The 26,942-nt window shown below is 40.5% G+C and overlaps 1 protein-coding gene across 1 annotated transcript in view; it reads right to left on the reverse strand.

Annotated features, from left to right (window-relative positions):
• Positions 1 to 25,766, reverse strand: part of VIPR2 (vasoactive intestinal peptide receptor 2) — a 64,323-nt gene extending 38,557 nt beyond the window's left edge. Inside the window, exons 1-4 of the mRNA XM_075271543.1 lie at positions 25,409 to 25,766; positions 18,647 to 18,749; positions 14,640 to 14,747; positions 10,792 to 10,892 (exon numbers count right to left, since the gene is read on the reverse strand). Of these exons, the coding sequence (XP_075127644.1) occupies positions 10,792 to 10,892; positions 14,640 to 14,747; positions 18,647 to 18,749; positions 25,409 to 25,459 (363 nt within the window). The 5' untranslated portion in view covers positions 25,460 to 25,766. The remainder of the gene's footprint in view (positions 1 to 10,791; positions 10,893 to 14,639; positions 14,748 to 18,646; positions 18,750 to 25,408) is intronic.
• Positions 25,767 to 26,942: the final 1,176 nt, after the last annotated feature.

The raw sequence follows: 26,942 nt of genomic DNA on the forward strand, positions 1-26,942 counted from the left end.
TGACATCACTGTATGTATTATCCCTGTACTGTGACATCACTGTGTGTATTATCCTGTACTGTGACACCACTGTGTGTATTATCTCTGTACTGTGACATCACTGTGTGTATTATCCCTGTACTGTGACATCACTGTGTGTATTATCCCTGTACTGTGACATCACTGTGTGTATTATCCCTGTACTGTGACATCACTGTGTGTATTATCTCTGTACTGTGACATCACTGTGTGTATTATCTCTGTACTGTGACATCACTGTGTGTATTATCTCTGTACTGTGACATCACTGTTTGTATTATCCCTGTACTGTGACATCACTGTGTGTATTATCCCTGTACTGTGACATCACTGTGTGCACATTATCCCTGTACTGTGACATCACTGTGTGTATTATCCCTGTACTGTGACATCACTGTGAATATTCTTTCCGTACTGTAACAATTTTTTTGTTTTTTATTTGGATTATTTTAGCTGTATATTAAATATTGTTTGCCATGTGACACAATGACCTAATCTGCAATCTTAATCTCTTGTTATGCCATTTACTTTACATTACAGATATGGATGTAGCACTTCTCTGCCACATTTATCATAGCTGTTCTCTAATGCTCAACATAATTTATGTTACTAAGAAAAAAACGTATTAACTTCTCTGCTAAAATAGTATTTCTCCATTATAAATCATTTTATTAAATTATGATTTACATTAACAAGGTAAATGGGTGCTAAGTGCTTGGTACAAGTAATGGTACAGGCACGAGGGGGAAGGTGTACTGTAAGATGTGCACCGGGCAGTCACCGCACACTTTTATACTAATGTACAGATTTTGCAGCTAAATAATATATAAAACATTCTCACCGTCATCCTTTGTTAATAGAATTGTGCGGCTTTGGTTAACCCTTGATGGGAAGATTTATGCCCTGACTAAAGGGTGCATTCACACTGAGTAAACGCTAGCTTATTTTGTAGAGTAAAATTACACTTGTAAATTTTGCTATCCCATTGACTTCAATGATATTTTTTTACAAGTGTAAAAATACGCCTGTAAAAAATACGCCTGTAAAAATACGCCTGTAAAAATACGCCTGTAAAATGTCATTGAAGTCAATGGGATAGCAAAATTTACAAGTGTAATTTTACTCTACAAAATAAGCTAGCGTTTACTCAGTGTGAATGCACCCTTATATGTGAACCTTTGGAGGTCGACAACCAAGCATTTTACTTATTATATATGCAGCATGTATACAGTATATAGAGGGTTTTGCAAACTTGTAGTGAAAAAATATTGTACAGTAAGAATACTTTAAGAAATAGAAGGGTTAACAGTTTATTTTTGTCAATTAACAAAATGATGTAAATGAAGAAAAAAGAAATCTAAATCCCATCAATATTTGGTGCGACCTTTACTCTGGGGGAGGAGTCCTGGAAGTGATGAGCCGGCCCCCACAGAGCCCTGATCTCAGCATCATCCAGTCTGTCTGGGATTACATGAAGAGACAGAAGGATTGAAGCAAGCCGACATCCACAGAAGATCTGTGCTTAGTTCTCCAAGATGTTTAGTACAACCTCCCTGCCGAGTTCCTTCAAAAACTGTCTGCGAGTGTACCAAGTACTGAGAAGAATTGATGGAAGGCAGTACCTTTTTGCTGTATTGAATACTGCAGTCGACTACACTATTTCCTAAGCCATATAGTGAAAAATGATACCACGTGTGTACAGATATGTCCACCCTTAACTTTGTTCCAATCCGTTTATAGACTCCAATTTTTCATGAAATCAATTCAATACAATTTTGCAAAATGCTACCCAAACTCTTGACGGTATGTAATTCACAAAACAACCACTGGGTGGCCACACATACAAGAGCGTACTGATTCATTCTGTGTCGGGTTCGACCAGAATATTCCAAATTTAACAAATCCAAATAAATGTTGATTTGTTTCAGATGAACTAAAAAGGCTGCTGGGACATGCATTAAGCAGTGACAATACAGAAGACAAGCGTGTCTGTGAGTCATTGTGACGTGACGTCACTTCACATCACCTGAATCAATGATAGAATATGCAGTTGATATAGCAGAAGGTCTGGATAGGCAGAGTTCTTGCAACACCAGGAACAAGCAAAAGGTCAGGGCAGGCGGCAGAAAGAACGAGGTCAGGAACAAGCCGAGTCAAAACCATAACAAAAACCATGAGAAAGACCTTCGCTCTATATGGAACACACGTCCCCACTATTCTATATGATACAAGATAGATAGGGGCACCATCAGAAATTTTGTATTTGGGTCCAGGAGCTTCAAGTCTGTATATATAATACGCCTGTGGATAAACTGGAACGTCTTCCATGGATAACTACAGAGTTTAATCCTCATTTATATCAAAAATTTAACAAATTCCATAAAAACAAACACTCGTTTTTTTTTGTTTATTTTAAACATTTAAGAGAAACCAATTAAAATGACAATAACTTCTGCAGTGGAGCCGGAGGCATACTTAAGAAATGGAGCTCCGTCTTATCTGTGTTTTGTAATGTGAAGGTGACCTCCTTTCTGCTTTATCAGAGACACACCAGTACGCGCCGAAAAAATCCTGGCTGGGAGCCCAGATATAACGCTAGACTTGTCACTTTAAGGCATTGTATAAGTCTGCTTGGAAAGATTAGAATATAAAACAACAAATAACTTTTCAGTCCATTATTGAAGAATTCTAGAAGATCTTCTGATAATGGAGATATTCACATGGCCATGCAAGATCCATAGATACTATACAGTGTAGTAATAGCTGATACGCGTCTTCTGTGGCTTAAATATAAGGCTGAATCTTTACTGATCATACTTTGGAAGTTACATGTAATGGTGGGGCCCCACAGAGAAGGTTGGATTGGGGCCCCAGTCCATGATGACCATGATGAGACCAGAACATTAAAAGGTTCTGATTATTTTCTTCTATAATCTGCACCAGGTGCTTTTCCCATTATACACACTCAGAATGTACAGAATGGGCATAGTATAAGGAGAGATGTCATAGTACAAGGAGGCCACGGTACAGGGATAATACACATGAGATGCCGGTATACAGAAATACTGGGGCTTAGCTATAGGGGGCAGAGATAGCAGTCACTACCAGGCCCTGAACCCTGAGGGGCCCCAGAGATCACTTTGATACATACAATATGACATTATTCTCAATGGCACAAGGTAGATAAGGGCCACATGACAGATTTTGCACCGGGGCCCAAAGGCATCAAGGCATGCCTGTGCATGGATAATCAATTCATCAGCGTTAAAGCTCCTGAACCATATAAGCAGTGATGTCACAGAGGTCAGATAATGTGCACAGCGATGTCATAGTACAGGTGTAAAGTACACAGTAATGTCCAATACAGTGACGCCACAGTGCACACCTTAAAGCAGGGGTAGGGAACCTTGGCTCTCCAGCTGCTGTGAAACTACAACTCCCATCATGCTCCATTCACTTCCATCGGAGTTACAAGAAAAGCAGAACAAGTATGCATGCTGGGAGTTGTAGTTTTGTAACAGCTGGACAGCCAAGGTGCCCTACCCCTGCCTTAAAGGAAATGTAGCATCAAAAGTTGCCTATTTTTTAAACCAAGTTTTGTATGTCAAACATATGTTTTTAAGAACTTTTGATGAGTATTTGTAATTTTTCCATGTTTCCATCTTTATTTCTAAAGAGGTACAATATCCTACAATTTTCACTCAGGCCATTAAGCCTAATAATTAGAGATGAGTGAACTAATTTGTTCAACCAAAATATCCCAAATTGTTCAGTTTTTAACAAAACCGAACAATTGACGTCTTGGACTAAGTGAAATGGCCAACATGACATGTCTTGTGTTAAATTGTTATAATAAGTGTAGGCCCAAGGGAGGTGAACAAAATATTTAAAAAAAACAGAGACCTCTCTTGGGTCTGTATGCAGTGTCCATCGCTCTCCTGGTGATGTCATTTGTCTGAGGTCAATGCTGAGGTTGTGATTGGGCCTCAGCCATCTCATAGGGGGTCGCATGAGATCACCAAGGAGGCTATGACAGAACATGGATGCCCAAAATAGGTGAGGGAAGTTGAGTATAAATTTTTTTAAATTTTTTTACACCTCCCCTGGGCCTCCACTTATTATACCCAGCAATCTGAAGAGATATGAAGATCAAACTCACTGGTGTTAACTATAGGGGTCGCAATGGTCGCAGCTGCAAATAGGCCCAAAAGGCAAGGGGGCCCACAGGTGACCCACATCTGGATACACATCACTTAATCCTCTTTTTGCTTTCTTTTGCTGGCTGGCACTCTGTGTATTGTAAATGTACTAGCCCTGCCCTCTAGAACACTGGAGTGAGACGATTTGTAATACCTGGCCTTCCACTGACAGAAAAGAGAAAATGTTACCCTTTCATGGCAAAAATATTCATCAACGGCATATACTCAAGAAGAGATTCTATGGGGGAGGCTGTGGCACAAAAGGGGATGTGATTACTATGTTGGGTCACTGACAGGGGAGGGGAGTGATGGGAAAAGCTTTTATGGTGGTCTGGATAGAGAAGGAAAGTGAGGCTCCCAAAATGTACAGATGGGCACTGTGGATCATTGTGAGGAGAGGTCACACAGGGGGGCTCAAGCTGAGTTTTTGCACCAGGGCCCTCGAGCCTTTGGTTACTACCCCTGACCATACCATGGACCGACATAAGTCTATTATTGATACCATACACAAATAATACAGAATATTTATAAAATGTATTGTAGTTGTATTGTAGTGATAATAAATTATAATCATTTATTGGTCAGGGCCATAATGGTTATTTTTTTTGCATTATCGTTATATTTTTGTTTTTACATTTTTGTCGCGCTTCTGCTTTACCGAGCCTATCGCTTCCATTAGAAAGACAGATCCTCACCACACCCTTGGCAAGAGATGTATGGAGCTTTTTACCCAGATGATGATGGAGCCTCTCTAACCCGGAGGGCCCGAGCCTCGGTCCAGCTCTGCTTCATCTCTATGCCAGTAGTGATCTGCAGTACTAATAGACAGACAATTGATAAGATGAATAAAGCTGTGCAGATAATGTGAAGCGGGCGCAGGCGACTTATTACTGTGTTTACTTTCTAAATGCCTTTCAAGACTGAAAGTGAAAATGTATTTATGACTTGTTACTTCATTTTCCCTAAACAATAATGTTACTGGAGTAACTGTGAATAACACAGCGCCTGGAAGAGCCAGCCGGCCGCGGTCACGGAGAGGGAAGAATGGAAAGGTGACTCATTCACCGCTATATTTGGAATACAACTCATTTTCAGATCGAAGACGAGTCACCGCTGAAATGGAACTACTATCCAATGCTCAGGTACAAATGAAAGACACTACTTTACTAGGCAGACTATTACCTTACGTCATACAGTCATGTAGACTGTGGCCAGTAATGGCTTAAAGGGAATGTACCGACAATTTTATAACCTATGTATTAAAACCAGATAGTGAAATATATCACTTTATTTCTAATAGGTAGAGATGAGCGAACAGTGTTCTATCGAACACATGTTCGATCGGATATCAGGGTGTTCGCCATGTTCGAATCGAATCGAACACCGCGTGGTAAAGTGCGCCAAAATTCGATTCCCCTCCCACCTTCCCTGGCGCCTTTTTTGCACCAATAACAGCGCAGGGGAGGTGGGACAGGAACTACGACACTGGGGGCATTGAAAAAAATTGGAAAAAGTCATTGGCTGCCGAAATCAGGTGACCTCCATTTTAGACGAATAGTGGATTTCAAATCCGGGTCATATGAGAATGTGAACTTTGTGACTATGAGACAGGGATAGCTGTACAGGCAGGGATAGCTAGGGATAACCTTTATTTAGGGGGGAATGTTATTAAAAATAACTTTTTGGGGCTCTATCGGGTGTGTAATTGTGATTTTTGTGAGATAAACTTTTTCCCATAGGGATGCATTGGCCAGCGCTGATTGGCCGAATTCCGTACTCTGGCCAATCAGTGCTGGCCAATGCATTCTATTAGCTTGATGAAGCAGAGTGTGCACAAGGGTTCAAGCGCACCCTCGGCTCTGATGTAGCAGAGCTGAGGCTGCACAAGGGTTCAAGCGCACCCTCGGCTCTGATGTAGGAGAGCCGAGGGTGCACTTGAACCCTTGTGCACCCTCGGCTCTGCTACATCAGAGCCGAGGGTGCGCTTGAACCCTTGTGCACACTCTGCTTCATCAAGCTAATAGAATGCATTGGCCAGCGCTGATTGGCCAATGCATTCTATTAGCCCGATGAAGTAGAGCTGAATGTGTGTGCTAAGCACACACATTCAGCTCTACTTCATCGGGCTAATAGAATGCATTGGCCAGCGCTGATTGGCCAGAGTACGGAATTCGGCCAATCAGCGCTGGCTCTGCTGGAGGAGGCGGAGTCTAAGATCGCTCCACACCAGTCTCCATTCAGGTCCGACCTTAGACTCTGCCTCCTCCAGCAGAGCCAGCGCTGATTGGCCCAATTCCGTACTCTGGCCAATCAGCACTGGCTAATGCATTGTATTGGCGTGATGAAGCAGTGCTGAATGTGTGTGCTTAACACACACATTCAGCTCTACTTCATCGGGCTAATAGAATGCATTGGCCAATCAGCGCTGGCCAATGCATTCTATTAGCGTGAACTGAGTTTGCACAGGGGTTCTAGTGCACCCTCGGCTCTGCTACATCAGATTGCTACATCTGATGTAGCAGTGCCGAGTGTGCATCAGATGTGTAGTTGAGCAAAACTGACTCAGCACTGCTAAGTCTCTGCATTCGCATAGGAATGCATTGGCCAGCCTTCGGCCAATCAGCGCTGGCTCTGCCGGAGGAGGCGGAGTCTAAGGTCGGACCTGAATGGAGACTGGTGTGGAGCAATCTTAGACTCCGCCTCCTCCAGCAGAGCCAGCGCTGATTGGTCGAGTTCCGTACTCTGGCCAATCAGCACTGGCCAATGCATTTCTATGGGGAAAAGTTAGCTTGCGAAAATCGCAAACTGACAGGGATTTCCATGAAATAAAGTGACTTTTATGCCCCCAGACATGCTTCCCCTGCTGTCCCAGTGTCATTCCAGGGTGTTGGCATCATTTCCTGGGGTGTCATAGTGGACTTGGTGACCCTCCAGACACGAATTTGGGTTTCCCCCTTAACGAGTTTATGTTCCCCATAGACTATAATGGGGTTCGAAACCCATTCGAACACTCGAACAGTGAGCGGCTGTTCGAATCGAATTTCGAACCTCGAACATTTTAGTGTTCGCTCATCTCTACTAATAGGTCCTTGAAACTGACCTCAGTCCTCGTATATTTGGCATAAAATTCCACAATACATGAACAAAAAGCAACAAAAATCCATCAGACGGGGTTTTCAGATGTTTCCATTCTTATGCTTGAATGACTTCAACACTCAGAGGTCAAGATTTACTATCACGGTTCCAAGTAGAAGTACGTGGGCCGAGTCGTACCTAGTTAGGTTCGACCCGAATATCCTGAATTTATTCATTCTTTTTTTATGAAAGTGAACAAATGCAGTTTTGTCTCTCTTCAGATCCCAGAGTATAACAGGTGGAGGTCAAGGACAGAGTATAATAATATCATATTCACTTTGACATAACTTTGGATGTGTTTGCCTTAGGGTATGTTCACACAGCGTAATCTGCATTCCGCGTGTGAACACTTCTGTGTGGCTAGCCGTGGCGGGATGCCGGTGCAGTGCACAAGCATCCAGTCGCAGTGTTCTGCTCCGGATTAGGCCTGAAGAATGGGCCTAATCAGGAGGGAGCCTTGCGCCACAGATGCCGAGTCAGCCACGGAATCCGTGGCAAGATAGGGCAGCTCACGGGAGTCAATAGGAGCCATTTTTGGAGCTGGATTTGAGGTGGATTCATGCGTCAAAATCTGCTCCAAAAACTCTGTGTAAACATACCCTAATAGAGCTATAGATTGGGTATATAGAGTCCTAGGAGCTGTGAGAGTGTTCTACACTATGTTTTAAGCCACTTTAAGGGCCAGTTCACACATGCTGATGTGTTCCGTCCAGAAGGAGTCCGCATGAGGACCCTCCAAGACGGAATACAAGCGCAACTGCAAGTGCTGTGCAGTTCAAGCGCATGGACCCCATAGACTATAATGGGGTCTGTGTGCTTGCCGTGCACTGTCCGCATGAGTCATTCTGGATTCTGGTCATTATAAAGGTAAGGAGGGATTTTTGGGGGGAGGCTATGGCACAAAGGTGTTACAATTACTGTGTGTGGGCACTGGCATGGGTTGGGAATGTCGGGTAGTTTGTGTGAACTGACATGTTATGAACAAGTTTTCCAGACAGGTAGAAAAGGAAATATGTGTTGTTAAATGTACAGATAGGAGTGGCTGACAGTTGTGAGGAGACGTTGCAAAGGGGGGTCCAAGCTGAGCCCATGAGTTATGTCTTTGTTGTTAATAAACACAGATAGGAGAAGCCGCGTATTTTACAGGCGCCGGCACTATGAAGACAAATTTCATTCCAATGAATAATAATTCACGGCTCTTCGTGTCCATTATTTGGACTCAAACTCCAGTAAACTATGTGGAGCCTTTAGACTAATTTGTCATTCTATTCGTGGCTGAATGGAAATATTGTATTTATGCCCAAGAAATATAGGCACCAAATTTGGATAAGGTATGCCCTGGCCATTGAGTCATAGTGTCTGGAAGCTTCTGCTTTTACAGACTAATGATGTGAGATGGGGCGGTGCTGTGCGGGGTGTATGAGGCACATAGTATTCTATATATGTGCTGTCTACTTCATTTATGTCTGTCCTGTAAAATGCTAAACACATCGCAATCCTATTCATTGATAAAGGGAATTTATGTAAGTCAAGTCGATGCGAGGACATAAATCAAGACTACTCCTGTACCCTGAGAAATGCGCACTTTTCTCACCACATTTTTCGCCGTTTTTGGGCAGAAACCCATAGGATACCATGCAGACCCCATTACAGTCTATGAGGGCCACAGGTTTCGTAAGGTAACCGCTTTTTTATGCGGATTAGGTTTCCGTTCGGGGGCAGATATGAACCTACCCTCACACCTGATTTTTGGTTTCAAAACTGCATCACAAATCTGAACAAATTTGACTATGTCCTTTTCTTACAAACTTCAGAACCAGGATATTGTACTTCCCCATTATTGTACTTCCCCCACCAATTTCATCCCCGACCCTATTCCCAATTCCACTAGTCAGCTTCCTTCTTCAGATTATTAAATTTAGTTGTCTAAATTGACTCTCATTACATGTGATAACTTGATTTGTGGACAGCCGACATCCTTTATCCATATTAAAGAGAAAGAGGTAACAGAAAATGAATAATTTTTTTATCAAGTATTAAACACCTGTAAAGATCAGAGACACAGCTACCATTCCCATCACCAACCATTTACTTTGTGCCCGCTCCAGGCATTGGAAATTTAACTTGTTGTTTTTATATTTTTGGGTTTGTTTTTTTTACAATTTGTTTTACTTTTATGTGGATAAAATATACAAATCTATCGCTTAGGAATATATTTTCATTACCTATTGATTAGGCAGCGATCTCCAGGGGTGTAACTAAAGGTAGTACAGAGGATGCAGTCGCACCTGAGCCCAGAGGCCTTTGTAGGCCCATAAGATGTCTTTTCCCAATATAGGAGACCACTAGGGTTGAGCCGACCTTGAGATTTCAGGATCGTTTTTTAAAATCTGATTTTCGATCATTTTCCAGCCAATCCCGATTGTGAAATTTGCTCGATCGCCGATCGGGATCCGATCTTTCCTGATCCCGATCGCTCAACCCTAGTTACTTTATGTTTATGGAGTAGGGTTGAGCCGACCTTGAGGATTTCAGGATTGTTTTTAAAATCTGATTTTCGATCATTTTCCAGCCGATCCCAATCGTGAAATTCGCTCGATTGCCGATCGGGATTCGATCTTTCCTGATCCCGATCGCTCAACCCTAGAGACCACTATAATAATTGATATGTTATAGTTGGGGGACCTGGTACAGATTTTACATTGGGGCCCCCAAGGTACCATGTTACACCCAAGGTGTGCTATGGGTTAATACAGCGAGCCTATGCGTTTATATAATGCACCGTAATATACTTAGTATTGGAATGAGCACACTACTGTATGGAAGCTATTACGGTGGCTTAGACTATGATGGAGCAATTTATTGCTAAGGATAATATCTCACTAGACTGCTGCGACTTCACAGCGATTTTATCTCACTTGACTGCAGTGATTTGGAAGAGATTTTCAAGCCATTCAATGCATTTTTCAAGACGGTGACTTGAAAAAGTCTAAAAGCAGTTTCCTATGTAGTCAGGGTCATTCAATAAAAGCCCCCCCAGTACTGAGACTGAACCCTTTAGTTATTGATCCTGCAGTTACGTCATCCCTGAGATATCACACCGCAGGCTACAACAGCACAGAGAAAGGCAGGATTGAGGAACCATTACAGATTAGGTTGCATGCACACTTTGAGGATTACGTGTAGATTTTCAGCACAGATTCCAATGTGGAAAATCTGTATCGTAATACGTTACCCTATGCTGCATTTAAAGAGGACCTGTCACTAGAATGAAAAATGTCATTTTAACATGTACTCAGAATTAGTGTTTCATACAGATTGTGCCATTTTTTTCAATGTTGTTTCTGCACCCCCCAGACCCAAAATAAATTTAGAGTTTAGAGTTGAACAAAAATCAGCTTACATGTTCTGTACCTGTAATAATATGACAAGTCCCTACCTTATTAAATTGAGTAACATTTTCATTGTGCCCACAAGCATCAAAAATGTCTGGATATGTGTCACTCCATCCACGCGATGTGCAGGTTCTGCTAATATTTCCTGCAGGGAAAAAAAATTTAGACTTAGGATTCTTAGGTGCAATTCAAGGATACAGATTTGGGTTTTCAGAAATGTAAAATGATGGTCATTATTATTAGCTGTGATAATTGTACTTATAGGAGAACTAAATCTACATCTCAACCACATAAGAGGGTCTATTAGGCTTCCATCGTAGAATCTGTGTAAACTCACGGATGATACAGTGCTGCATGTGGGACTTTTTTGGCCGGCAAAATGATGAAGAACATAATGGACACCCGACAGACCCTAATATAGACAATGGAGTACCTCATCATTCATTAGACAGATTTATCCCCCCTGTTCAGTCCCTCTTTCTGTTCCTATGATGGAACACAAGAATGGACTAAACAATATGAGTATGAACTTGGCTGTAATGTAGTAATAGGTTCGATACAAGAGTTTTGCTATTTTACTATCAGAAATAAAACCAAATTCACAACAGAATTTCCAGATCAAAGGATTCCTAGCAAACTACTACTTATACCACCCTAGTAAACTATTACTAATACCACCCTAGCAAACGACTACTACTGCCTTAGCAAACTATTACTAATACCACTCTAGAAAACGACTACTAATACCACCCTAGAAAACTACTACTAATACATCTCTAGCAAACCATTACTAATACCACCTTAGCAAACTACTACTAATACCTCTTCAGCAAACTACTACTAATATCACCCTAGCAAACTACTACTAATACCTCTCTAGCAAATGACTACTAATACCTCTCTATCAAACCATTACTAATACCACCTTAGCAAACTACTACTAATACCACCCTAGTAAACTGTTACTAATACCACTCTAGCAAACTACTACTAATACCTCTCTAGCAAATGACTACTAATACCTCTCTATCAAACCATTACTAATACCACCTTAGCAAACTACTGCTAATACCACCCTAGCAAAATATTACTAATACCACTCTAGCAAACTACTACTTATACCACCCTAGTAAACTGTTACTAATACCACTCTAGCAAACTACTACTAATACCTCTCTAGCAAACCATTACTAATACCACTCTAGCAAACTACTACCAATACCTTTCTAGCAAAGTACTAATACCACTCTAGTAAACTACTACTAATATCACCCTAGCAAATGACTACTAATACCTCTCTAGCAAACCATTACTAATACCACTCTAGCAAATGACTACTAATACCTCTCTAGCAAACCATTACTAATACCACCCTAGCAAACTACTACTAATACCACCCTAGCAAACTACTACTAATACCACCCTAGAAAACTACTACTAATACCACCCTAGCAAACTACTACTAATACCACCCTAGCAAACTACTACTAATACCACCCTAGCAAACTACTACTAATACCACCCTAGCAAACTACTACTAATACCATCCTAGCAAACTACTACTAATACCATCCTAGCAAACTACTACTAATACCATCCTAGCAAACTACTACTAATACCATCCTAGCAAACTACTAGTAATACTACCTTAGCAAACTGCTACTAATACCAACCTAGTAAACTATTAATAATACCACTACTAAACAGGTTGAGGATCCTTTCCTTCATTGGAAGACACAAAATGTCACACGCTGTCCTCATTGGATTTTAGTTCTGCTTCAGTTCCATTGCTTTTTGAGGGCAACAATAGCGTGCTCTGCAGTACTATTCTTACTATAAAATATTCTGGACTTTTGGTGAATCTCATTATAATCATATTTTATGATGTGTTACATGTTTTACAATCAGTCCATCAGAGATCTCATAGCTTCTTTAAAAATAGAAGCCAAGGAGAGAAGGGCCCAACCCTGGCTCGCTCGGCCCTCTTCGTACGCCAGTAATTGGTATGGTTTTCAGTTTTGCCTATGAGCACCTCTCTGCAGTTCTTAACCTTTGAACCTGAGATGCGGATTACCGTAGAGAAGATAAAGGAGTCATCTTCGAGTGTTTTATGACTGATTGAAACAAATTGTGGAGCCGAAACTGCATGCTCAAAAATCAAAGGACCTGCTGCCGGTGGCTCTCCGAAATAGTTCAATCAATATGAAGGACAGCCAAAGAAATCAAATGCATAATAATAAGATATGGCCACTTCTAATAATAGCCTCCAAATAAACCAGCAACTACAAGGGGAACACACAATGAAGACATACTGTATGCTCATAAATACTTTGTCATTCAAGATCACAATACGGAAGGTCTAGATTTCGTTTTACTGTTAGGATTGTGATGTGGAAGACAAAGAGTAAGGAAGGGAAGGAAATCATGAGAAAAGTTGCTAGTATTATTTTTATTTTTTGTCTTTAAAGGGTATTCAGGGACTTCTAAATTGATAACCCATCCTTATGTCCGTGGGGGTCAGATGGCTTGGAACAGAAGAGGTGCCCACTGAGCCGAGCTTACACTACATTGGTCACATGACCTGATCACAGCCTAGTCCCATTCATGTCATTCAAGGGCTGAGGTGCGATATGGAGCGTGGCCGCCATAGAAATATATACCGCAAGGGTCTGACACCCAAGACCCCATGGAGATTGTCAGCATGGCTCCTGATAAACTTCATATCCTGGGAGCCACGCTACTTAATCGCCATATATAGAATAGTAGTGGATTTAGGTACTGCAGCAGCTGATCTGCTGGGGTCCTGGCTATTGAACCTCCTGAGTATTGTTATTGATTACCTATATTAAGAATAGGCCATTATCATAAGAAAGTGAACCCCTTTAAAGATCTGCTAAGCCTTAAACTGAGTTCTAAACTGACAGCAGCTGCTTATGAGTGAAAACTCTTCTACATGTGGCTACCAATGAGCACAAGATTATACAGGTGTTTACCCTTATAGGCGGACCCTTACAGACCTGAGATTAAAACAGACACGTTACCATTTACCGGACTAACTTGAAAATCATAGTATAAGTAAGAATCCATTGACCTCTAGACATTGATTCCACCATAGACAGATCAATTATGAATAGTATGTTTGACCATCGCTGTCAGCCATTTATGAAGGAGGCGAAGTTGGAGTTGGAATATAGAAAAATAGAGGAGCCGGGGTTAGTGGTGTGACTTAATGACTCCATAGCCTTGGAGATAACCCTGAATATGTACGGCTAGGTTCACACTAGGTTCCATCCCCATTCCGTTTGAAAAATGTGGAGAGAAAAGTCCTGCAAGTTTTTTTGGGGGGTAAAAATCAGGTGGCTCCCATTATAATCTATGGAGTACATGGGTAACCAAAAAAACGGAAACCAAACGCTAGTGTGAACTTAGCATCACTCAGAAGCTCCTGTATGGGAGGAAAAAACACTATCTGAGTCAGAAGATGATTTTTTTGCGGGAGGATTTTCGCTGACTAAAATCCTAAATACCCTTCACACAATTTGCATTGTGCAAAATACATAACCAAATATACAAATATTTACTAATATAACAAATATCAGTTGATACATATGTATCTACCCCATCTCATCCTTGATGAAATATGACACGTGGTCATCTATAGGACATGTCATTTGATAATCTTACAATTATTCTGAGCATTCACCTATAATGTTCTATAGTGAAAGAGAAGAAACATATAAAATATTCACTGAGTCAATCAGAATGATATATCAGGGTCATAGACACGACTGGGCTCTGTATATATAGTCAATAAGAGATCTAATATGGTCAGTAAATGGAATATGACATGTGGGTTACTGCCTCTTAATATATCGCTACATATGGCACTTACCATCATTCCTGAAGAAATGCCGCAGCACTGAAGGGCACTTCTGAGTGATTGTTTCTCCAAATTTAGCTTGGTCCCAACATGTAATATTATCCCAAACTCCCAAACATCCTATAAAGAATATATAAAGCTGTTAATTCAGTATTATATACCCGGCCTCATTCCCAGGGCTGTGCTATCTATTGAGTAGACATATACTGACCCATAGGTATAAAAGCAACGTCCTGTATTTAGACGGGTTGTACATCAATGTAATTTGACATGACTGCAGAAAATTGCTTTGTGGTGACATAAATATAAAGCTAAATGGAAGGTTATAGACAAACAAATAACCCACCAGAGACAAATGCAAGAATAAGATATATAGAGAGTGATTTATATAGTCAGTAATATTTTTCCATGGGTACATGATGTGTCTGGATCATAACGGAAAACAGTCCAACTTCCTAAAGGTAATTTGGTTATCGATAGTATTTAATACTGTTCATTACAGATAGGGGGCAGTGGTTAGTACTGGGGCATCTATAGTTGGCGATCAGGGTCCTGGAGCTGGAAATAGGGACATTGTGGCTAGAAAGATATTAGGTAGCAGCAAAATGGATCCATATTCTGCAGAAAACTATGTGGTGCAAATTTTATTTTCCCCCTATCAATATGTCTTTGGAGTGTGGGAAGAAATCCATGCAAACATGGGGAGAACATACAAACTCTTTGTAGATGTTGCCCTTGGCAGGATTTGAACCCAGGACTGCAAAGCTGCAGTTCTAACCACTGAGCCAACATGCTGCCAGCAAATTGTAAATCTGCATCACTTTATGCTGTGGCTATTTATTGCAGATTTTACCCTTTACCCTCTGCTAGAAAATCTGTATGCAATATGTGAAGATTGTGCCAAGGATTTCACTGAAAATTCAATCACAGCACATAGCAAAAAAAAAAAATTGCACGACTTTCATTTTTCAAGAGCCAAATGTGAATTGTTCTTACATAGTGTGACAATAGAGGATGACATCGAAGCAAGAAAAGATTTTTGCATATTGGAATTTGCAAGACCGGGATCTGTTGTGACATTATAATGAAACTTCCAGAATAGATTTAGTAAATGTTCTTCATATAGAAACCGCTAATGCTTTTTTGTTGCGACCCGCTACGTGGGACCTTAGCCTTAGGGTATGTTCACACGGCAGAAAATAGTTACATAGTAGATGAGGTTGGATGGAGACATCAGTCCATCAAGTCCAACCTATAACCCTACAATCCCTACAGTGTTAATCCAGAGGAGGGTAAAAAAAAAACCATGAGGCTCAGGCCAATTGCCCCATTTCAGGGGAAAAAAATTCCTTCCCGACTCTAATCTGGCAGTCAGTATGAAACCCCTGGATCAACGTTTCCTTAAAATCTAGAACCCATAAACCGTAATATTGTTCTGTTCAAGAAAGGCATCCAGGCCCTCTTTGATTTCCTCTTAATTTTCTGCCACTGTATTTGGCTTCGGGCTAACCCATGATGGGATGTCGTTGCTGGCCCAGGTGAATATGTCTCATCAGCAGGGAGTCTCGAGCCACGGAATCTGTGGCTAATTCAGGCAAGATGGTAATGGGGGGATCGGCAGATTGTAACTATAACTTGATAGAGCAATTCTTGCACAAAACCAATTTACAAAAATATCCAATTTTGTCCGTTTGATTTTGGATATTATTTTGCACGCTCCATTTTGGTTCAGATTGGGAGCAAGTAAACCAACCCATGAGATTTTTTAGGCTAAAACATGTAATAAATATTGTTAAACAACTTGATCATGACAACAATGAACATGTTAATCTAGAATTATTTATCCTTTAAGGAATGAGTAATGTGTGTCAGGATAATATCGGCTCACTACTACTACACATGGAGCAAGAGAACAGGGTGACCGAGAGCAGGAGGATTTTCTGTGACCAGACGTCGCTATCGGTACAAGCTTTATTTATTTTATAGGCTAAATTACTGTGTTCATATTTCCCCGTGGTGACATTCTACATCCTCCCATCTATCTGACGGAAAAAAAAAAACACTTCATAAACCTGCAATTCGCTTCAGCAGGTGAGAAATTACTTTAAAACATTGTGCAGACAAAATTGCTAAATTAAATTTGTCATTATGTGCTGGCATTGAACCCAAAAGACACGTCTGCCTAACAGAGGTAAATAAATGGTTTAGGATTTAAAGGATCTTTCTTTGAGAAGAAAATTGATGCTGCCAATACTATGAAGGTCACACTGCAGCAGGTGTTACACATCCTTAATCCCTTACATTTGTCATTTCTCGCTGCACAGTCCAACTTTCCCAAGTTTAGAGTTTTCTCCTCTGATTTCTCCTCCAAAGTAGTGAATATACCCTACCAAGCTGATAAACAGGGTTTGTGGCACTATCTAATATCCATAATACTGTGGCGGTGGTGGTCAGAGCTCTGGGCACCATCCAGAAAAGATATGAACATAGTCAGGTGACCCGTATGCTCACCTATAGCTAAAGGGAGGATTTTCTCAGTCTAAAAACCTTAATAGCAATGTTCTTTTTTTATAGGTACTGTGGGGAATCGCTCAGGTAGATGCTCGGTAGCAGTGCAGGAAACAGGGACACAGACACTGGATTGCACATGAGTTTAGGCTTTATTCATATGTAACGCATACACTGCTTTTGCAAAGCCACAGGATAAACAAAACAAAAAAAAACTTTCTCGGCTGAGAAAACTAACTTTAATGTAAGGAAACTTTTCCCTGACTATACAGGAGACTGGCTACCAGTCTTCCACCTTGGCAACAACAACCGGTGGCACAGTACCTGTTTTGGAGGTCCGGTTTGGACAGTTCAACTCTGTCAGTGTGGTGCCACCCTGCTAGTCTTCACACACAGACTTTTATTAGGGCCTGATTAGTCAGCTGACCTCCCTGGTGTGAGTCTTTACCATACACACTTTAGGTGCCTGGCTGGAATGTACCTGTCTTCCCAGACCACACCCTCCACTCTCTCACAGTACATAATATAGGGTTATGGAGATATAGGTTAGTACACCAATACTTTACAAGTGTTACAAAAGTATTTTGTGCCTGTCAAGAAAAACATTGTTTGTGAAACTTTTAGGCTGAGAACATTTGTCCGCTGGTAAAGGATGAACATGTGGATTTTACCTTCCTACATCTTTGCATTGTGTACCAAAGGTCCTGGGTTCAGTACCCAATAGAAAAACATTATAAAAATGGCTGAAACGTATTGAGTCATCTATAGGAATGGCGGGGCCCCATAGCAAACTTATGACATGGGAACCCGACCAACTAACAACCCCCCCCCCCACATTCTTGCACACCGTATTATGCTCCATAATGGCCCCTGCACACAGTATGATGCCCCATAGTGGCCCCTGAAAAGCCCCCCCTTGAGTATAATGACAATGTTTGAGAGCAGGAGCCAGGATCGGTACTCCAGCAGGTAACAGACTATTAAAGAAAACATCTGCAATGGTCGTGGCTACCACCAGGCCCACTAATGTCCACGGTCCTGTGGCAGCTGCTACTGCAGCTACCACGGTAGTCATGCCCCTGGCCCTGGGGATAATACTACTACCACCACCATCATCCAGTAGTGCTTCAGAACCCCCCTCAACAGTGTCCAGTCCTGGGGTGAAATTGGGGTGTATGAAGAGTGTCTAACTTAGCTATCAGAGATCTTGCTTGATGGACTTGGAATTGAATGGCACTGAGCAGCATGCAATGTATGAGAATACATACAGGCTGCAGAATCCAAGTAAAGCAAATGTTTTAATAAAAATTAATTGAAAATGTTTTTGTTCCATAACACCGCCATTGGAACTTTATTTTTTAGCAGGAATTTCTATGACTATTCAACTGAATTGGTCTTGGAGAACTACATGAACATTCTGCAAATATAACGCGGTTCATATCTATAGAACAGAAGTAATAGAATTCCAAAGTATCACAGTAGACACTTTCTACCATTGTATATGGACTTACCTCGAAATTCTGGATGTGGCTGCCTACTCAACTTAGCTAAACATTTTCTTTGCTCCTCTTTAATTTCCAGCTGAAGTTTACATTCTGGGTGAAAACCATGAACCTTAAGATAAAAAAGAGAAGTAGTTAAAAGGTGATCCTTTGATGAAAAATGCAGGATACATTGTACAATATTAATAGATTTGGACATACTGTATATTGTAATGCGTACATGATAGGTATGGCTATGACTACTGTATAGACAAGTCGTTACAATGTGTCAGTCAGTCCTTGATCTATTAAATTCTCTAGAGTTCTTGGCCAATGTCCAAAATCCTGAGTGAAGTTAGGACCATGTGCACGTTCCGTACACTTTGTTGTGGAAACGCTGTGAGGCTTTCAAGTAGCTCAGAAGATCTTAACTTACTTTCATCTTGGTTATTTCAGACAGGTCTTTACTGATAAATGTCTGATGGAAAGAAACAAGATGCGAGACAAAGGCTCTGTAGATCTTTATCTGAAGAGTATAAAAGAACCACTAGATGAGGAGTTTATGGCTGTAGATTTACAGATTTTATTGAAAACAGAAAGACACAAGTAAGTTTCTGAGAGAAGCCAGATGGTGCCATCAATGCCAGTGTAGATGCTGGACCCATAATCTAGTGAAGGTCCATATGGTATAAAGCTGTATATACATATAGTTGCTAATCACTTTAACTTGACCTTTTTCCATGGCTTATGTTGTGAGTTATCACAGTGCAGCAAGTTATCAGATTCAGGTTGAAGATGGCTACATCTGCATGTTATATTTTATCTTTACATTTGTAACATTTATACTTTAAATGGTATAATATTGTAGAATTTATTTTTCAGTGTCCTGCTCCGATCTCTGGTGGAATATACTGCTAAATTTGTGGTGGATTGCTGCTCAAAATCAGTGACAGATTCTGAAACGTGAACATATCCTAATACTAAGTTCATATCTGTATGGGTTTGTCTGTTCTTGTGGACCATCGGAATAATGATGGACAGCAGTCAATCCCAGGGGAACCCCATTGACTATAATGCGGTATGTCAGGTGACGGGCTTGCAGGACTATTCTACCGGAATCTGCCCTGCAGGTTCTAAACTTGAGGTTCCAACTTGCGTCACTCTTGTGGATTATAATATTTGAAAATTTTGTCAAATGTCTTATTTGAGTAATAATTTTCATCTCTTCTGGCTCCGCAAAGGTTGCACAAATATGAATAGGGTTATCTAGGAGGGGATATGGCTGCAGATTTTGGAAAGTAGCACAAGCTGAAGTACAGATCTGTCCCAGCTCATAGCTTAGATAGCATACATTGCATATTCTGTCTTTGGAACAGCCAAAAAGGGCAGCACCTCTTATTAGATTGATCACATTTTGCTGTGATGAAACATGATTGAAGACTGGTCATTAGAATAGTAGCAATACCAAATACTGGGACAATAACAAGATGTGTATATTCAATGGTTCGTATACTTGGAAGTCAATGTCTGCTGCTTTTATTCCTTGCCAAGACTAATATATTTTGGGAAACTGTTGACAGTCTCTCCCAGTCACTGACACCTTTGGAAATACCAAATTTTGGCCCTGCACCAGCAACCATTGACACACCTTTTTATCTAATATTCTGAATGGTTTTATAGCAAAATGTCCTCCTGTTTGTTGACTTAAAAGTATAATTATGTGCAGTGCTGTGCAAAGGTTTTAGGCAGTTGTGGAACAATGCTGCAAGGTAAGAATGCTTTCAAAAGAAACTCAACAAAAGAGAAATGGAAATCCCATCAATATTTGGTGTGACCTTTGCCCTTTGCCTTCCATCAGTTCTTCTTGGTACTTGCACTCAGTTTTTGAAGGATCTCGGCAGAGAGGTTTTCCCCCCAAGAACTAAGCACAGGTCTTCTGTGGATGTACCCTTACTTCAATCCTTCTGTCTCATCATGTCATTCCAATACAGACTGGATAATATTTAGATCAGGGCTCTGTGGGGGTCATCAATTCCAGAACTCCAGAGGGTGGTCACACCAAATATTGATGGGATTTAGATTTCTTTTGTTCATGCCTAAAACATTTGCAAAGCCACTAACAGAGAATATAGCTATGTGGTTCGGTTTCTGAGAACAGCTGATCAGCGAGAGTCCCAAGCATCGGACTTCCACCGATCGATTATTGATTACCTGTCCCAATGATACATGGTCAATATACATGGCCCAGAAAACATTTGTTTTTAAAGAAAGTCCATAGTACTAAAACATTGTGCAAAAATGTTATAAATCTGTCACATACTGAAGAAATGCAGATTCCATCAAAACAGATTGTAACATTTCCTCTGTAAAATGATGTTCAAATTTGCTTTGAAATCCCCTGTGTCCGCGAGTGTAGATGGAGAAGAGAGCTGTCAAATATGACAATGATATGGCAAATACCGGTAATATGTTTAACCAATTCTCATGCAAACAAGCAAAAATGATTGGAAACGCTAGAAATGGATTCATGTAAATCAGATTACGCTGTATACTGAGCCCTGAATTCTTAACAGCCACAGTATGTACTATATCGGATGCAATGGTATATCTGGGTTACAGAAGTATACAGCGCTGCACAATGGACAGTCCAGGACAAGTTTGTATTAGGAAGTCTACCAAATAATCCACCAAAAAAACAAGATATGTGCAAAAAAAAAAAAATTCTTACCGCATGAAGCATATTAACTCCACATGGAAAACCCATACTGTCCTACATACTGCCATATACTACCACATACTGTCCCACATACTGCCACATACTGTCCCACATACTGCCACATACTGTCCCACATACTGCCACATACTGTCCAACATACTGCCACATACTGTCGCATACTGTCACACATACTGTCGCACATACTGTCCCACATACTGCCACATACTGTCCCACATACTGCCACATACTGTCCAACATACTGCCACATACTGTCGCATACTGTCCCACATACTGCCACATACTGTCCCACATACTGCCACATACTGTCTCACACTGTCCCACATACTGCCACATACTGTCCCACATACTGCCACATACTGTCGCACACTGTCCCACATACTGTTGCATACTGTCCCACATACTGTCCCACATACTGTCCCATACTGTTCCACACACTGCCACATACTGCCCCACATGCTGTTCCATACTGTCCCACATACTGCCACATACTGTCCCATACTATAATCACTACAGGACACATACTGCCACATACTGTCCCATACTGTCCCACATACTGCCACATACTGTCCAACATACTGCCACATACTGTCCAACATACTGCCACATACTGTCCCATACTGTCCAACATACTGCCACATACTGTCCCACATACTGCCACATACTGTCCAACATACTGCCACATACTGTCCCACATACTGCCACATACTGTCCCACATACTGCCACATACTGTCCCATACTATAATCAATATAGGACAGTATGTCACTAAGAGGCAGGGTCTTGTAGCGGCATAGATGACTATAAGACTGCTAGAAGTCTCTCGCCCAGTCGGTACATCTGACCAACACATGGACTGAGTTTCATGGCTGAGTGCAGGGTTACAGTCCCCTCTCTTTACACCTATGCCCACAAATATAGCAGAGCTCAGTATCATATATGACAAATTGGAGGCTGTATTACTAGCTAAACTACATCTAACAAACTATATGGTGATTTCATACGTTGTTCCAGGTTATAACTTTGATGTCCATCTACAGTAAGATGTGATTTGTGGCATTATAAGGAGTTTTACCAGACAGCAAGCTCTGCTCTGCTACATGTAAAAACCATATTGAGATATCATGAGTTTCTATGGTCTCATTCACACTATGATCTCTATGGTTTGTGCTGTCCATAGTTGGTTCATTATTTATGTCTATGAATAACAGATCAACTTTTTTTCTTCTTTCCAGAAATTCCTGCACTTTACCATGTGTGTGGGTCACGGACCCATAGACTTTAATGGGGCTTCATGTTCCATGAGCATTGATCCATTGGAAAGAACTGAGGTCTCATGGGTCCACAAAATTCAGATGTGTGAACATAGCCTAATATTGTAAAGCTATGGGTTGTACAGCTTTATCACTGTATATGTAGGAGCTTGTTTACAAATGATTTTCTGACATTACATTGCTTTGCTTTAACCCCTTAATGACCTGGGCTGATAATGACCAGACACTTTTTAGCGTTTTTCCGCACATGAGTGTTTGATCCCCCTTTTTTTAAAAAAAATTGTGACATTTTTATGACATATAGGGCAAGTTATTAAAATACTTTTTTTGGTTAGATTACTTTCAACTTTTCTTAGGGAAGGGGGTGGGGGGGGGGTATACAGAATGATACGAAAAAAAAGTAGCATTCTTGGTTTATTATTCTGTTACAGTGATTTTGTGATGTAATCTCAGGTGAACACAGCTAAGACGACCATCTCCATTAGTGGGAGCAGTGTTTTTTTTTTTTTTTTATCTGGCCCCATATTTTTCAATGTATTTCCATCAAACAACTGGTATAGATGCATAGCTGTAATTGATAAATCTTGCTCCCTGCAGCCACCACTAGGGGGAGCTCACAGCATAGTGATTAGTACAGCTACAGCTGAGCTTAATGACAGCTGTAAAAATGCCCTTACACTGTGCTCCCTCTAGTGGTGGCTGCAGTAAAGTGCACTGAATTATTGTCTAACAGAAGAAGATCAGTATCGGGCCCCTTTCCCTTTGGGCCCCATAGCAGCTGTTTGGTCTGCCTACATGGCATGGGTTTAAAGCTCAGGACCAAGCACCGTACATTTACAATACTTGGTCATTACCTGGTTAATTAGTATAGTGTCAACATAGATTATATACTTGTAATTAATTGACCTAAATATTCTTATGGACTGATATTAAATGTTGTTATTTTGTATCTCTATTAATAGTTTGTATCAAATCTCTATTAAGGTCAAGAAACTTTCCTCTATATGGAAGAAAAAGTCTCCGTAGTGCCATATGCTGAGAATAAGGAGAGATTTATTGTTTTCGTTGCTCCTCTAAGGACCCCATCACTTGAACATAGACTGACTCGATGTATCTCAGATATAAATATTTCCATATCTGAAAGATTCTATGTTTAGCAAACCTGCCATCATGTGCATTACAGTGCCCGGCTCTATAGAAACAAGATAACAGTCAAGAGGATCTAGTCATAACTTCTAAGGAGAATCCTTCTGGACTAGACTGCTAAGATTGTAACAAGGAGTCCATCACATCGGTAAACATACATGATATAAATACAGACATAAACCACCGATGACCTAGGCTAAAGCCTTTGTATAATCTACAAATGTAACACTTGAGATACGGAATCAAAGATTTATGAAAGACGGAAAAAACATTATGAAAAAATGTAAAATATAGGAACTACTTTCTAGATATTGTACTATAAACACTATAAAGGTGAGTACAAAGTGTTACAATAAGAAAGTGATACAAGAATAAAGCGAAACATTGCAAGTTTACGTTCCATTCAGTAAAAGGCAACAGTGCCCTCTATGGGTAGTCAGGACCCACTGCGGGAGCTACACAATTTGTAGATATTGTCGTGTGCGTAAGAGTGAATATATACACACATTATACATATATCCTATTTATACATATATTCTAATATACATATATATATATATATATATATATATATATATATATATATATATATTAGATATATTTATACACATGTTCTATCATATATATATATATATATATATATATATATATATTCTAAAATTAAGGCATAAACAGTAATAGCAGTAGTCAAACATATTGGTGTGAATTTTCACCAAGCAACTTTTATGTTTACTTAAAATTATAGGTTGACTTCTGTGAAAAACTTTTGTGTATCTCGCTGGTTTCACACATGCATATTTTTTTTTTACATTTTGGAGATAATTGCAAGTGTGGATATAATATAGAGGAGAAGGATAAGGGTATATTCACACATGGCAGATTTGTTACCTACATTTCTGCATGTGAACTGCATCTGAATGTAGTTGTTTTGGCAGCGAGCACGTGGATTTCTGCAAACCCTATGTAGATGAATGGGGCAGCTGTAACCATTCACATGCCTGTATACTTGTAAACTTAGGGCTAAAAACAACATATAGGGCAGAAATTGCATCAAATTCATCAGAGTGTGTTGATGTGGATAGGTTCATTCTTTGTACAGGGCTGCGGAATAGGTTGGCACTATATAACAATGTAGCAGGAGAGAGCGTCTTGTGATACCGTGTCTATGTTGTCGTTTTCCATAGGACATATATCTCAGTTCCTTATGTAAATTGGCAATTTCATCTCTACTAATGCAAACTAATAGGAAAACAGACAACTGTTGATAATAATAGTAATAAAATCAGAATAATAGTAAAGGAATGATCAGTGTGATCCTTTACTTACACATATAATACATAATAACATGCCAAAGAAATCCAATAAGGTAACAAGAAACCTAAAAAGTCATTAAAAATAAAATTCCATTGTCTTTAACTCCTTATTCCAACTGTTTTATGTTGTTAGGAACCTCTACAGACTATTACATTCATTACTATACATTACTATTACTAGTAATTATTGTTATAGCCCCAGTATATCCAAAATTTTTACGCTCTGTCAATAGAATATATACAATGGTGTATAAGACTATATCTATAGGGAGAAGGTGCTATATGTGCAGAGATGTACCCCAGATTTACACAGTCCAGATACTCACAAAAAGCAGGAGAGGAAAAGTTACAATGAGCACAGATGATATTGTCTTCATCTTATAAAGTAGTTCAAGTTAAGTAGATCTCTGGGTGGTCAGAGGAAGACATTAGATCCAAGAGCATGAGGTCCGGTCTATAGATCTGATATAGACAATAAGGTGTTATATCCTCAGCGCAGATGAATAAGGGTTAATGTGGATGTCCAAAATTCTTCTTGCCACCGGTTGGATCGTGGGTTGAATAAAAGCTTCAGCAGCACCTTTACAGAGCAAGTGAATAGAGGCAGCACATGTAAGAACCAACTCCCCTCCACTCCACTAGAGCTGTGGATTCAGAGCTCTCATTGCACTTAGTAACTCAACTTGAAGCATTACAGGAGCTTCTGTATAAGAAAAAAAAAAATCCTTACAGGCGGTAGGGGGATTTCATATTCTAATGCATTACATATTTAATGCCTGAGTGGGCAGGAACAGGATCAGAAACAAAATAGTCTCCTATTAGTAGCAAAACCTAAGAGCAGGAATCAGCTTGGAGCCCGGGCTGCAGCTCTTAGCCCTGTCTAGTGTAAGTGCCATATTGGAGCTGATATCCAGGACCAAAACTGAAGATAAAGTTACAGCAGGAGACTGATATCTGATCTTAGTTAGCTTGGGGGCCCCATAGGTTTTATGTATTATAAAGTCGTCAGATGTGGAACCTATACAGGGCCAGCGTTATGTCGATGCCCTGCACGGAATCCACTTTTGATTCCTTTCACCCATCACAAGTTGGCAGAACAATTTCTACTCCCATTCACTTCAATAGGTGGAATCCACCTGAAGATCGGCAAGGACGCTTTATTGTTTCAGATAGCGGAAAAATGATGTGCCTCCCATTGTAATCAATAGCAGGAAGATTTTTCTTGCAGAACACTTTTTTGCAGATTTTTTGAGCGAGCGGAATTTTTGAAGCGCGCGGCTACTATTGGAATTGATTGGAAGGTTTTTTTTGCAGAGGATTCCACCGGGCGGAGGCTGGATAAGTAAGTCTGTGGCTTTGGAGAGGGACAAGGCAGGTCAAAGGAGTTAATATGTGACAGGGCTGAGCTGATCTTGAGATTTCAGGATCGTTTTCAAAATCCGATTTTCGATCATTTTCCATCCGATCCCGAGTGCAATCGTGACATTTGCTCGACTACCGATCAGGATCCGATCCCGATCGCTCAACCCTAAATGCAATAAGTCATAGGTGGGGTTGAGACAATCTTAAGATTTCAGGATCATTTTTAAAGTCCGATTTTTGATAATTATCCAGCCGATCCCGATTGCGATAGGGAAATTTGCTTGATCGCCAATTGAGATCCGATCTTTCCCGATCCTGATCGCTCAACCCTAGTGACAGTGTGAGTGTGGCAGAGATTGGTTAGGAATGACAGCCAGTCTGTCAGCAGAAGTAGCTGAGTAGGTTGTAATGCAACTGGAAAGTAAGCAGAAAAAATATGCGTCCTGATCGTTCTTCATGAAGAGTCTGTCTGAAGAATCCCATTGAAATGAAGGGGAG

This window comes from Leptodactylus fuscus, chromosome 4 (assembly GCF_031893055.1).
Source record: "Leptodactylus fuscus isolate aLepFus1 chromosome 4, aLepFus1.hap2, whole genome shotgun sequence".
NCBI classification, from domain to species: domain Eukaryota; kingdom Metazoa; phylum Chordata; class Amphibia; order Anura; family Leptodactylidae; genus Leptodactylus; species Leptodactylus fuscus.